Source organism: Eptatretus burgeri, chromosome 9 (genome assembly GCF_056783735.1).
Source record: "Eptatretus burgeri isolate ZD-2024b chromosome 9, Ebu_testis_v1, whole genome shotgun sequence".
In the NCBI taxonomy this organism is placed as follows: Eukaryota; Metazoa; Chordata; class Myxini; order Myxiniformes; family Myxinidae; genus Eptatretus; species Eptatretus burgeri.
The window spans coordinates 19269811-19284899 of record NC_140969.1 but is presented as its reverse complement, the minus strand read 5'-3'; the positions used below and the strand labels follow the sequence as shown (position 1 = coordinate 19284899).

General features: G+C 43.3%; 1 protein-coding gene across 1 annotated transcript in view; it reads left to right on the top strand.

Annotated features, from left to right (window-relative positions):
• Positions 1 to 15089, top strand: part of PCLO (piccolo presynaptic cytomatrix protein) — a 321244-nt gene that overhangs the window by 104819 nt on the left and 201336 nt on the right. The window contains exon 6 of the mRNA XM_085893761.1: positions 11401 to 12510. Coding sequence (XP_085749887.1) covers positions 11401 to 12510 — 1110 coding nt within the window. The remainder of the gene's footprint in view (positions 1 to 11400; positions 12511 to 15089) is intronic.

Genomic DNA, 15089 nt, shown 5'->3' with positions numbered 1-15089 from the left:
CAGTAGTTGGTGTGCGTGACAGTAGTAATAGTAGTAGTAGTTGTAGTAGTAGCATTGGTAGTAGTAGTATGTCTATGTCAGTCGTAGTATGTGAGCGTGATGGGGAGGGTGTGGGTGATGATGGATCCTCTTATCGTCCACGAATAGGAGACAACTTTGCACCATTGTTCGATGTTCCTTTCGGCTAATTTTTTTTCCTCATTCCCACGATGAAATATTTCTTTGTTTTACTTTTTAAAATATTAAAAACGACTCTGACAAATGCATAATGTACTAGTGATGAACACAGAACGCTTCGATAACTTAGAGATAAGTTATACCAACGATTGTTTATCGTGTTTTAGTCGTCCATAACCTATGCCCAACGATAGTCTAGCGCAGGGGTCGGGAACGTTTTTGACTCAGAGAGCCATTAAACAAAATATTTGGAAATCTATTTCAGTGAGAGCCATATAATAATTATAAAAAGACTGAATTCAACTAAATGTGAGTATAATAAGCCTCTGAATTTATTATTTTAAATAATGTTGTTATAATACTCACCATTAATGGGACTTCTGGTGCTGCATGGATTTGCTGATGGCTTTGTAGTCTGGTTGGTACTTGGTGAGGTTAAGCTTCATGCAAGCGTTGAGGCTTTCATCCGTTAGACGTGATCGTAGGTTGGACTTGATGTTTTTAAGATGTGAGAATGACTGCTCACATGCATATGTAGATCCAAACAAGGTCAATACAGCAATACTCACACGCTGCAGTGTGAGGTATGTGACAAGAAGCGCGTTCCAAGTTTTGATAATCAGCTCGTCTTCGGGTTGAAGTTTTTTCATTTCTGTCCACATGTGCTTGCTCGCCAACTCCGCTTTCTGTCGTGCGATTCTTTCCAAATCTTCATTCAGTGACTTGAACTTATTCACCCACATGTCTGAGGCCTTCAGGTCAGCCACTTCTGCTTCAAAATCTCTGACGGAGACACCAGGAATGTAACTCAGGCCGGCTGTGTTCAGTGAACACTCGTTTGGATGGGTGATGAACTCAAAAAGACGAGTGTGCTCACGAAATTTTCCAAAGTGTGCTTTGAATGACTGTAGGAGACTGGATGTGAAGCCAGCTAACTGGTGGAGATCAAAGTTTTGAGTGGGCTCACTTGCTGTGCATGCATCTTTAAATTGTCTGTTTTTCAAAATGATGAAAAAAAAAAGTTATTCAAACTCCAATTTTATCTGCGAGCCAGATGCAATCATCAAAAGAGCCTCACCTGGCTCGCGAGCCACACGTTCCCGACCCCTGGTCTAGCGTATGCATAGCATAATAATTCCCAAGCACGTTATTCATAGGTTATAAATAAGTCACGGGTACCCTAAACATTACTTTGATGTGTTTTGACGTATGAGGAACTTTCAAGTAGCGTGTTGCGAAGTGTGAACAACGTTCGTGTAGCGTGCTTACAAAACGTTACTCATAGGTTAGAAATAAGTTTTGGGTGTGCCAATGTTAAGGCCCAGTCACACCTTGACATTTTAGCCAGCTTATGCCGATTTTTGGAAAATTTGTCTAAAACGCTGGTACACGTCCAATACGTTATGGGTAAGTTTCGATAACATTGAGAGCACGCTGAAAAACACTGCCATACGTCGTTGTACGCTGGCTTTAAACGTTGTACTTTTCGGTTGTCCTCAAATTTTCCATGCTTGAAATTTTAAGACTTATGTCAGCGTATGACTCACACGTTCCACATAACGCTGGCCATAAGTTGTCGGCACGTCACGCGATCGTTGACACACGTCGACACACGTTACTTGTAAGTCACTCATAAGTTGAAACACGTCGAGGTAATGTTTAGCGTACCCAAAATTTATTTCTAACCTATGAGTAACGTTTGTTACTGGTTTTATTTTTTTATTTTTTATTTTTCTTCTTCTTCGGTATGATGGTGATTTTGACACTTCGATTCCTGGTGCGGTTATAATATAATATAATTAATAGACTGCCGCTCAACGATTTAAATCATAACCGCACTGTACACTGAACACCGTCATACCGAAGAAAATTTTTTTTTTTAAAACCGGGAGTCTGGAACACTGACGCTAACCATTACCTTGACGTGTTTCGACTTATGAGTACCTTACAAGTAACGTGTGTCGATGTGTGTCAACGATCGCATATCGTACGTACAACTTATTCCCATCGCATGCGGAGCGTGTGTCATACGGCAAGTACGTCGTAAAATTTTCAACATGTTTAAAATTACAAGACATACTGCATTTAATACGACGTATGATAGCGTACTTTAGCGTTCTATTCACGCATACCAAACTTACCCATACCGTATTCGAAGTGCGCCAGCATTTTGGATGCATTTTTCAGAGGTCGGCATACGCTGGCAAGATCGCCAAGGTGTGACTGCGATTTGACACTTCCATTTCTGTGGCGGTTATGATTTGAATCATTGTGCGGCAGCCTTTTCATAACCTACGCCACGTCATTGTCGGCGATGCGTGCAGCGCGCTATGCCAAAGTTAGACTATCGTTGGGCATAGGTTGTGAATGCCAACAACAGGTTCAGCATTCGTTGGTATAAGTTATCTATAACACAACGAAATGTTCTGTGTCCATTACTAATACATTATGCATAAGACCAAGTCGTTATGAATACGTCCGAATCTTCAAAAAAAAAGATCAAAAGTTAAACGTAAGCCAGCGTTTTACACCCAGGTCAAAAAACCAGTAAAGACCAGTAGCTTACTGGTCAACTGGCACCAGTTGAAAACCAGTAGCCAACTGGTACCAGTAAAGCCAGTTGGTTTCTTACTGGTTTTAATATGGAAATTGGAATAGAGTGATATATTACCAGTTGAAATACAATTGTATTTAACTAACTGGTATCAACTGGGACCAGTACATTGTAACTGGTATCAACTGGGAGACCAGTACATTGCAACTGGTATCAACTGGGACCAGTACATTGCAACTGGTATCAACTGGAACCAGTAAGACTTTAACTGGTACAAATATGAGCTACTGGTTTTTTCAACTGGGAAATTGGAATTCTGACTGAATTTAACTGGTACCAGTTGAAACCAATAGAGACCAGTTAAAGACCAATTAGAACCAATAGAGACCAGTTGAAAATGTGTACTGGTTTTAACTGGTTTTTCGACCTGGGCATACATTTTAATACGTTGCCATCGCTGGCTAAAACGTCAAGGTGTGACTGGGCCTTTACCTCTACGTGTTTCGATTTATGAGTAACATACAATTAACGTGTGTCAACGATCGCATAACGTGCCTACAACTTATGGCCAGCGTAGCGGAACGTGTGAGCCAAACGCCGAGTACGTCGTAAAATTTCAAGCATGCAAAATTTTTTGGACAACCAAAAAGTACAACGTTTTAAACCAGCGTAATACGACCTATGGTAGTGTTTTTCAGCATGCACCTAACGTACACAAAACGTACCCATAACGTATTCGACGTGTGCCAGCATTGTAGACAAATTTTTCATAAATCGGCATACGCTGGCTAAATCGTCAAGGTGTGACAGCCCCTTTAGGGAGGATGTCGGAAAGATCAAGCTGCGGTGCATCGTTTGGGAATGTCAAGATCTCGGACCTTGATTTCGCAGATGATGCAGTCATCTTTGCGTAGACTTTAGATATCCTTTTGGGGGCCCTCGAGGTGCTGAATGAGGAGTCGGGGCCGCTGGGATTACTGGTTTCTTGGGTCAAAACTAAGATCCAGGCTTTCAATGACATCTTAGATGCTGCTGTCCTGTCTGTGTCTGTTTGTGGTGAGGATGTTGAGGTCGTGGAGAGATTCACTTACCTTGGCAGTGATATTCATGTCTCTGCTGGCTGTGAGTCAGAGGTCAATAGACGTCTGGGTCGGGCCTGGGGAGTCATTGATTCACTGGATCATGGGGTGTGGCGCTGCTGGTATCTGTGCGGGAGGACGAAAGTCCAAGTCTTCAGGTCCTTGGTGCTTCCAGTCTTGCTCTATGGATGCGAGACTTGGACTCTGACCAAGGATCTGAGACGGAGACTTAATTCCTTTGGTACCAGGTCTCTTCGGAGAATCCTTGGCTATCGCTGGTCAGATTTTGTGTCCAACGAGCGGTTGCTGAGAGAGACTCTGATGAGATTTGTTACCTGCATGGTCCGTGAGCGTCAGTTGCGGCTGTATGGACATGTGGCTCGTTTTCCTGACACTGATCCTGCTCACCAGATTCTCTCAGCGAGGGAGTCTCGTGAGTGGAGGAGGCCAGTGGGCTGACCACGTGCCTCGTGGTTGCAGCAGGTTGACCAGCATCTCAAGGAGATGGGGATGGTCTGGCATCTGCCTGGTGGAAGGCCAGACGGAGGCCCCTGGAGTACTGGCGGAAAGTGGATGCAGCGACGCGCTGTTCTGGCACATGCTCCCATACCTGACCTGACCATTAGTATAAGGGATGACGAGGGGCACGAGCTAGTTAGGGGGACGTAGCTAGCAGAGTGTCAGTGTTGGTGTGAATTAAAAAGTGAAGAACATGATGAGTGAATTTGGGTCAGCGGGCCCAAGTGTGAATGGAGTGAATGTGGAATGCATGGTGCCAACGAATGATTGGGGGGAGGAGTGAATCCCACCCAAGGGAACCGGGGTTAGTGTAACGTTATTTAGCAGGTTAGCTAAATTAACCAAACGGATGTATTTTTGTTGTTGGTGTGAACGAAGGCACGAAACGTTTTTGTAGGGTGCAGGAGTCCATTGACTGGGAGCGTGGCTGGTGAAATGTGTGCACTGAGTAGAGGGCCCCCCAGGCACCAGAGTAGTCGGCCAGAGTAGGCCATGGGTCCAAGGGACCGAATTAGTGTTATGGGCATGGGCAACCCACGGAAACGGGACCCAGAGCACCAGAATGCCACGTGGGCATCGAAGAGGACACTGCCAGGAAGGGCATTCCCCATGTTCATGCGGAGTTGGTAGGCTCGGAGACAGCCTCAGCGACTTTGGGTGCCGTAGTTCGGGTTCGGCAGATAGGTATCCCTGCCAATGGAGCCACGCTGCCCAGCCACGAAATTGTGCAAGTGCACGAGAGAAAATTTGCGGGCCAGGCCCAAATTAATAACGAACACCAACACATTCAACGAGAATCATGGTTTCTAGAACCGATAGTTTCAAGGGACAGGCGTGTTGAAAAGCCCCAGGGATAGATTAGCGTTAATAAAGGCTAGGATAGATAGGAAACGTGTACCCCTTCGCACCATCCATCCCTCCGCTGTTTGTGGGCCGCTGGACTCACCTTGGGAAATTGCTGAAATCTGAGGGAGTTATTCTGAGGCTGCATTGGGCCTCGAGACAGATTCACTAGTCTCTTCCTCAATCCCCTCAAAAAGGATCTTTAGGATTGGGGATAGACGGTCAGGACAGGTTAGCCGAACAAAGACAATAAAGGGGCTTGGGACACACGTAATTATAAGAAATAAATAAAAATAAAAATAGTGTAAATTTGGTTGTTTTATTTGTTGTTGCAAGCTAATGGGGGTGGGTATGGACAAAGACAGGCATAGGGGTCATTCCGTGCCAACTCACCTAAATTTCAAAAACCTCCCTAGGTCACCTCAGATTTACCTGGAAAAATTACTAAATGTAGATCTATTTGGCTCTACCCACAATGCAAAAGATTAGCTTTCAATTCCTCATAGTTTTCAAAATATCTATCTCTAGAGACCTTTGAAATTTGGCCCTAAAATTGCCAAATGTGAAAAACGCATTTTTTTTCAAATTCAGTGGCTTATAATTTTATAATGGACTCCTCTATGGCCTGTGGGATGCATATTTCTCACTCTATAAGAAGCTAAAAATGGCTTTTGGGCCAAAACGAGCTAAAATAAGGTGAAACTTTAGGAGCCCTCCTGAAAATATGGAACAACTTAGAATTTTTTCCTCATAACACAGTGATTATATGGTCATTATCTATCCATAGATACATTTTTGTTGGGATAATACAGTTAGGTGATGAATTATAAAAGTTTTACCATAAGCCCTTGCCTCCATGGGCTCTAAAATGGAACAATTTTTCCCCTGGTTTGACCATGTGGCTTGGGGCTTAATATCTTAATTTTTTTTCGAAAGATTGCCTCATATAAGATGTGTCTACTGACCGAATAATTTTATCTAACACCCATGGCTTCATATTGAAATAAATTTTTATTTTCATGCATATTTTTTATAATTATTCACATTTTTCATATTCATGAGCTTATAAATCTGAAACTGAACACTCTATCAAAGTGATACTGCAGATATTTATAAACTGGCATATAAAATTTAAGGATCTGTTTTCAGAATGCCTGATAAATGCATATGTTTCTTTCTGTAGGAAGTTGAAAATGCCACTTTGACCAAAAATGGTGAATATGCAGGGGGCATTAACTGAGGTTATGTAACAACTTAGATTATTCTTCTCATAAATTATTAATTATAAGTACATTTTTTATTCAAAAATAAATTCTTGCAATGATAATTATCCAAACATATGCTTGGGTTTTAATTTAGAAAACATGTCCTACAGTTCTCTATTTGAAGTCATTAGTTATGACATACACCACTAAATGGAGTAATGGTCTGTCACAACACTAGGGGCAGCACAGTCAACCTGTGTGTCTGTTTGGAGAACAAAGGAGAGGAGAAAACAAAGGAAATGGATGCAGAAAAACCTGAGCCCAGTGGCACAAGTTTGACAAGTAGATGCACTGTTGGAAACAAATTAGACCAGGAGTGTCACAAGACCTATTATACAAGGAAGGTTGGGCTAAAACAAGTTGCTGCTTTGGAGAAGAAGTCACAAGAATTGATTTCATGGAGATCAGGAATTACTTTCCGTTCAGAAGACAGTATTTGCCTACATCATGATCAAATTCTTCTTTGTGACATCACAAGAAATCCAACAAAATGCAATGGAGTATGACCTTGAGAAGCGCTTCAGAGCAGCAACAACCATTGCTGGTACACGGTCACACCATGGTTTCCTGCCAATCTCCTCAACACGTCTGGAGATGAGAAGGGTTTCTTCTGATGCTCTATCATCAACAGTATGCACAGGACCAGAAACCACACAAGCTCATCTGTCCCAGTTATTAGTCCCAACCCTAACTGAATTGGATGTATACCAGGCTGGGAAATATATTGCTTGTGTTTATGACAGAAAATGGTACATTGGGAACATTGTCACAAGAAATGATGATGAAAATGATGTATTTGTGAACTTCATGAAGCAAGGAAGGGGTAACACATTCTCATGGCCTCCAGAAAAACAGAAAGATCAATGCTGGGTGCCATTACTCGACATTCTTTGTGTGTTGAGGCCCCTGACATAAAATCTGGTGGACGTCAGTACCAACTGTGTCACAGCATGACTTTAAGCATGTTCAAGACCTGTTTTCTAAGATGTAAAATTCTGTGCCTCTGAGTGCTAGATAATCATGATAATGAATGTCATAAAAGATGAAAGGTCATTAAAGAGTTTTCTAAGGTATAAAAATTACTAATATTCATTGTCTCTGTATATCTGTAAATAAAAAAGCTGCTACTCAACTAATCAAATTTGTTCTCATTTATCATTTGCAATCACTTACGAAAGTAATCATTAGCATGTATTTATGAATAAATAACATCCTTATCACTAATGTCTAATAAGAAGCATAATTTAGCCTCATGCGCACCCCTGCAAGTTCACCTTGTTTTGTACCAAGTGGGCCAAATTGCCATATTTGGCTTCCTAAAACTAGGAGTATGTGCTTTCTAGAGACATTCTGATGCCACAATCTGAAATTTTGTATACCAGTTTTTTAAATTCTGCAGTAACTTTTTCTAGATAGTTCCATTTAAGATTTATAAACTTCTGAATATGAAAAAAGTGAATAATTATAAAAAAAACGTGCATGTAAATAAAATTAATTTTACTATGAACTCATGGGCGTTAGATAAAATTATTCTATTCGGTCAGTAGACACATCTTATATGAGGCAATATTTAGAAAAAAAATGAAGATCCTCAACCCCTAGCCACATGGTCAAACCAGGGGACAAAATTGGTCCATTTTAGAGCCCTTGGAGGCAAGGGCTTATGTTAAAACTTTTATAATTCATCACCTAACTGTATTATCCCAGCAAAAATGTATCTATGGATGGATAATGACCCTATAGTCACTGTTATGAGGAAAAAAATTCTAAGTTCCATATTTTCAGGAGGGCTCCTATAGTTTCACCTTATTTTAGCTCGTTTTGGCCAAAAAGCCACTTTTAGCTTCCTATAGAGTGAGAAATATGCGTCCCAGAAGCTATCTGATGCCTTAATTGAAAAATTTGGATGCCAATTAGTAAATATTTGCAATATTAACTTTCTCAAGGAGTCCATTATAAAATTATAAGCCACTGCAGTTGGAAAAAAATGCGTTTTTCACATTTGGAATTTTTAGGGCCAAATTTCAAAGGTCTCTAGAGATAGATTTTTTTTTTAACTAAGAGGAATTGAAAGCTAATCTTTTGCATGGTGAGTAGAGCCATATAGATCTACATTTAATAATTTTTCCAGCAAAATCTGAGGAGGTGACCTGGGGACCCTTAGGTGAGTTGGCAAGGAATGACCCATAGGCGATAGTTCGGGGGGAGACCGTAGGGATGGTCCGAGCCTGTTTTCAGACCGGCCGGCGCCACCGCACTCCCTCCACAACCTCACGAGACCAGACCGAGGCCGGCCAGCTTCGTGTGCCGACCTCCTCTTATACTGCATCTTGCCTGGTCTGCGTTTGCCATGCCATGATTTGCCTGCCTTTGCCTTGCCTCCATACCTGCCCATGCCTTTGTTTGCATTGTCATTCACTCTCACCATGTGCTCGAGGACCATCTCTGAATGTATTTTGCAACGACTGCCCTGCAGGCAGCCGTATTACCGGGGACTGCACTGAACAGCCCGGATATCTTCTTCTTGTTGCATGAAGGCCAGTTCAAATGGACCGGGGACTGCACTGAGCAGCCCGGAGATCTTGTTGCATAAAGGCCAGTTCAAATGGCCTGTGAGACGGTGTATGGCCTGCCATGTTAGGGTGAGTTGCCTCCAGCAGCCAGGAACTGGGAAAAAAAGGAAGAATTCAACGACAATCAAGGGACCTTTGAAGGCCCTAAAGACGTCTGACCATCAATGCCTGCTGTGCACTCACCCACAAATGTTAACTTTGCTGTGTTTTCTCTCCTCAAGTCACAGGTCCTGAGCCATGATGGTGTAAATATTATGACTGTACATAATTTTAGCCCATCTGTTGTTTGTTTTGCGCCCGCAATGTAGTTAAGTTGTCCGAGTGAGTCTGTTAGTTTAGTTACGCAACGCACCAGGTTATTTATTTTTGGGACATGTATTCCAAATGTCGCACTCAGGATCCGTAGGTAAAACGTACTTGGGGAAAACCTCCACCTGCATGCCACACGGAAATTAACGACTCGGGTAGAGTCTATAAAAAGGGGGGGGTGGGGGTAGTGTTCGGATCTGTAAACCATTTGCATTCAACATACAGATGTCTCAAAAGTCAGTTATGTCGTTAAGTATGTGTGTAGTCAGATCCCCTTCCTTTTGTCTCGTGGGAGAATCAAAGGCGTGCGTTGCGATTTCTTTTAGTTAGGCTATTACATCTAATAAACCATCCCATCTGCATGAACCTTCAGCCCATCGCGCTCCATCACCACCCACTGGCTGCTCATACCTTGACTTGCCGAGAGGGGGTCTCGCGGTTCCAGTTCTCGACTCCCACGAATGTTGTAATATAACTCTTGTACGATGACCTTCGCGGCACTGACACTGTTACTCGTCGAGAGCGAAGCCACATGAAGGAGTAACTGGGGTCTCCTGGCAGGGGCAGAGGCCCCGCCCCAGAAAGGTGGGCCGGAGGACCCTGTCCAATCAGGCGTACAGCGAGGTGCGTTTTCGCCAAGGGCCCCTCCCCGTGGAGAGAGGCCAATAAATTTCCGAGACTCTGTAAAAAGGGTCCGGTCGAGTTTGCTTTTACGGTGGCTGAACTGGGTTATGGAGTTTCACGGTGGCTGCTACGAGGAGTTTTAAGGACAGAGCGACCCTGACCTCCCTCCGTGGACCCTGCTATTCACCATCCGAGCTCCGCCACGAACCTCGAGTCCCACACGTGTGACTGGGGACCAAACCAGTGACCATTGTCAGGTGCCGCAGCACAGAGTACCCCCTTTCTCTGACGGCCAGGTACCCAACCAAACTCTGACCCCCAGATTGTCTCTCTCCTCAGCTGCGAGGGTCCAATGAAGAACTCTGGGTTTCTTTTAATTTGTTTGTGTCTGCGTGTGGGCCCGTCTTTATGTGGAACTGAATAAGTGTTTATGGATCATTGTAAATACTTCTTGCATATTTTCGTGAAGTCTTGCTTTGTGTCTTCATTTACTGTAAATAAAACTTGTTAGAAATGCTCCCAGTTCGTTTCCGTCCCTTTTTGAATTTGTCCAGCATGGTTCGGATCTGAGTTTAGGCGGGTTTTATCCCCGAGAATCGGTTAATTCCAGCCGGCACAGCTTTGGCAGTTTCCGCTCGGCTGCACCCGAACCGGAGTTGGTAGTCGGTAGTTGGAACTCTACCGCAGTCGGTAGAGTAACCCGGTTCGAGCAAGACGTGCCGAGGGAGTGGCTTCCCCGGTAGTCAAAATCGCGTTGTTAATTAGGTAAATTGGTTATAGACAAATATACACTACGCGGTTGAGATATTGGCGACCATGATCGGTTAAACTACCTACCGGTTCGCGGAGTTATCCGAGCGACGGCCTACAATTCCGGGGAGTTTGGTGGGAGATGTCGCAAACCTCCCCCCACTGAGTGGTTGTTCTCGCCACCGACCCCCGGCCCACAACAATATAATCCTAGCCACCTGGGTTTAACTGATTAGGTGAGAACTGATTGGTTATTCCTTCCCTTCACAGCTGAGAGATGTGGGTGGGCCTTTGTTTTCATTTATATGTTGACTTTTTTTTGACGTTTACATGTGGCACATGCTTGGGAGCCTCGTTGGTACACATTTCTGTCTGCACTGTCACTGAGGAGTTGCCAACAAGTGATGAAACCGGTCCAGCAGCTGAGGGTGTGTGTGGCATTGGAATTCTCATGTATGTACTATTTGTGACTGTTTATAGCTGTGGAGGAACTCTGGGAAGGGTTTGAAACAGCAAAGTGTATATCTTGTGTGGGCCTTCTTGGTTGCTTTATGCAGCTTCTTCAGCTAGAAGAGCATGGGATGAGTCTAGATAGATAGATAGATAGATATCTCATATGCACTTTCTGCTTCGACAAATGAAAACTGTTAAAAATCACACCTATTTTAGTACCTCATGCTTGTCCTTAAAAATGTCTTTTTAAACAGGTGTACAGCCTGAGCTGTCATTGGTTTCTGGACAACTCCAAGATTCTCAAGGCTACCTGGTCGGCATTCCCACAGGTCACCCTGCAGTGACCATATTTACTCATTATGGTGGCAGCTTGCGTTCTTCAGATGGGATCATCTATTCTACCATTCAAGCTCCTCTACCTGCAACACTCCCTATTACCACACAGCCTTGCTCTGTGTTGGGCTCACTAAGGATGCAAGATAGCACTGCCACATTACCCTTCTCAGACACCGATCCCAACCTTGGTGCATTCCTTCCACAGGTTGACACAGGAGGAGCATCTTTTGAGGCAGCATGGGCAGCAGCAGGTGGAGATTTCACACAAGGTATGGGAGCTGCATTGACAGCTGCATGGGGAGAAGAAGTACATGCATTTGAATCCACGCCCTTCGACCATTCTGCCTTTAACCCAGCTGCATTTGATCCAGCAGCATGGACAGACTCAATCTCAGAAGCAGCTTCCCTCGAGGGGACTTGGGTTGAAGCACCAGGTGGGATAACCACCGCTGTCACTGATCATTCACATCCTTCAGTCACAGATCCACCATCTCTGGACATTGCTTGGTCTACAACAACTGGCGTGACAGAAGTCCCAACTCAGCCGCTTGTGGAGTCTTCAGTTTCTTTGGCAGGACCTACTTGGCCCGGATGGCACCAGGATGATGAACGACAGACTCAGCTGCTTCGGCAGCAAGAGCAGCTCACGCAACGCATCTCACAGCTCCAACAGCGTCTTCAGATTCAGCTCCAAGCTCAGCGGCTTCAAGACAATCTTTCATACCCTTTTGAAGGTTCCAGACCAGAAAGTATGTCTGATGACTCATGGCCTGAGGGGTTACCACCAGAACCAATCCCTCTGCTGGATATAGATGGTACTGTGCACTATGGTTTTTCAGCAGACACTGGATCTCAGCAGCATAGGATTCTGCCTCCACGCCGGCGTGCCATGTCTGCATCTGTCTCGGATATGTCACTGAAAGACATGGATAGTCGAGGGAGTATCAGAACACGAAAGGATCAATCATTGCCTCGAATAGGCCAGCGGTATGTTGCAGAGAGCAGCGTGCAGACGGATGGTGAAGAAGGTAATGAACAAGCTGATTCTCTTTATTGTGTAACTGGATTGCATACTTTTGTTTTATATTGCAAAACAACACTTTTTGATGTCACGATTGTTCTTGACTAAAATCACAATTTTGATTCCAGTTTTGTTGATTTTAAGCATCTATTACAATAATCTTTTGTTTTTCCGAATGCAATGCATAGAACAAATTGTTAAACTATTGCCACAGTGTTCTTTGATGTTTTGACGAAATTCTTTCTTTACATTTATATAATGTGTGGTTGTTGAAAGATCGTTCCAAAGCAATCTGAATTGATGCTTTAAATTGTTCAAGTTATTGTGAGATAATGAGTTCACATGAGCATTATAATCAATCTTTTTTGGCAAATTTGATTATCAAGGATCAAGGATCAAAATTTGATTAAAGCGAGCAGGATTTTCAAACACTTTTTGCTGTCCTTTCCTGCATAGTCTGGAAGACATGGGAAGCAAATTTGACTTCTTCTGATTGTTTGAGAAAGCATGTTCCCTTGAATTATGTTTTTTTCCGATTTGAAAAAAACAGCTTGTTATACAAGATTGAGAACAATGGAAGAGCAAGGTGGCAGAGAGGAAAAAAGGCAATGGGCTGCCACCACATTTGGACACAACAAGGGAATGAACGAAAAGGAAAACAAGAGACAGAGGATGGGAGAAACAGTAACCTGCAAGTAAAAAGGTTGCCTTACATAAGGTAGGGTCAATTAGTGTCGAAAATATTGCGCGTAGGGATGGGGGATGTGATATGAGATGTTTGTGCACTGCCTGCTTAAAGGCCTGCATGGAGGAATGGGATTGGACAGCTTCAGTAAGGCAGTTGCACAAACGAGTGAGTCTGGATTTTGGGAGTTTCACCAGGAGGGGGTTACTGGAAGAGTGCATGCATCCTGGAAGAACTGGGGAGAGTCGGGGGATTGAGAGAACATGGAACTAGACCAGAGGAGAAGTGGTTAAAAAAAACACAGCAGAGGCCACTGACCTGCCTGTGATGTGAGTGCAATCGGCCTTGTGCTTTGGCCTTATTGTGAGAGATTTCAATAATGTCGACAGCTTTAACTTCCACAGATTTCAGGAGAGAGAAAGAGAGATGTGATTCTGTGGTGCCAGCCATATAGGGAAGACCAATACCCGACTGAACGATGGACAGAGACATGATAGGCTGTGAGTGTTTCTGATTTTTCAAGAAATGACTTGTAATGACAGAGGCTGCCTAGTCTGATGCTGGCTTTGGAGGACACCCTTGCGATATGATCTGCCCATGAGAGATCATGCCTGATTGTGAGGCCTAGAACTTCAAGAAACTGAACCTCTTACAGTGGCTGACCATATAAATTAATAGGTAGGTATGTTTGATGATCCCTCTGAAGCAACAGGGTGAGCCTGAAATTTATCATGATTGAACAACATGTTCTATTTAACAAACCAGCATTTATTAAATTCCAAATCACCAAAGAGTATTGCAGCTGCTGTCTGCCTGTCATTTGGATGGAGTACTGCACGATGCAATGTTGAGTCGTGTGCAATAAGGAAGAAAGGGTTTTTCAGAGCATGTGCAAGGTTGTTTATATAAATAAGGAACAAGACTGGCCCCAAGACAGCGCCTTGCATCAATACAGTCTTCACTGGGAGATGGGAGAGGAAAGGGTTCTGTTGATATAATCGAGTGGAGGAACTCAGCCACTTAGGCAGGCAACCTTGTTTGCCACAGACAGTGAGCTTGCCAAGCAGAGCAGGATTGCCAGCATGTCGAATGAAAAGAGAGCTACTTTGGACGTTTTCTTTAACATTTACGTCGTCCAACCATTGTTGAAGAGGAGCAGCTGCATGTGCAAAGTTGAGTACTGAGGACAAATTTAAAACAATTGTTCACTGATCAGGCTCTCTGGAAAAAGATTAGATGTGATGTCGGCAGCAATGATGGAATCTATAACTTTGCTTATAATTGGCAGCATGATTACTGGTCTCTAATTAATGTGATCAGTTTTAGCACACTTCTTTGTGGATGGGAGTGATGTTTGCTGACTTCCAGGGAGATAGAAGGTGGCTAAAGAAGAAATCCAGGCTGAAGGTTGCAGGCAGAGAAGCAAGAACAACAGAGCAGGATTTGACAACATGGGTACTGATAGGACCTGTGCCACTCACCATAGCAGGGTGTAAGCTCGAGATAATCTATATATTACTAAAACTCTCATCTTGTATGTATGTATGTATGTATGTATGTATGTATGTATGTATATTCCCGAAATACAGCCAGAACGAGACACGATAGCGATTTCCCAATTCAGTCAAGTACTCTTCGGGAGAATTTGATGAATGCAAACAACCTCAGCGGTATAGTTAGCTGGAGCTATATTTTTATCTTGCCAAAACAAAGTTTTTGCAAGATATGTTATTTAGCTTGTATGTTTTTATTTTTATTTTTTTTGTCTGTAATCACGTATAAAAAATTCTGCAGAGCACAGTTATCATTGAAAATTTTTGTAACTTCGCATATCAGAGGCCTATAGAGGTCCCTTTCAGTGCATAAAATTTTGAAAGTCAAGGTCAAAGGTCAAGGTCACT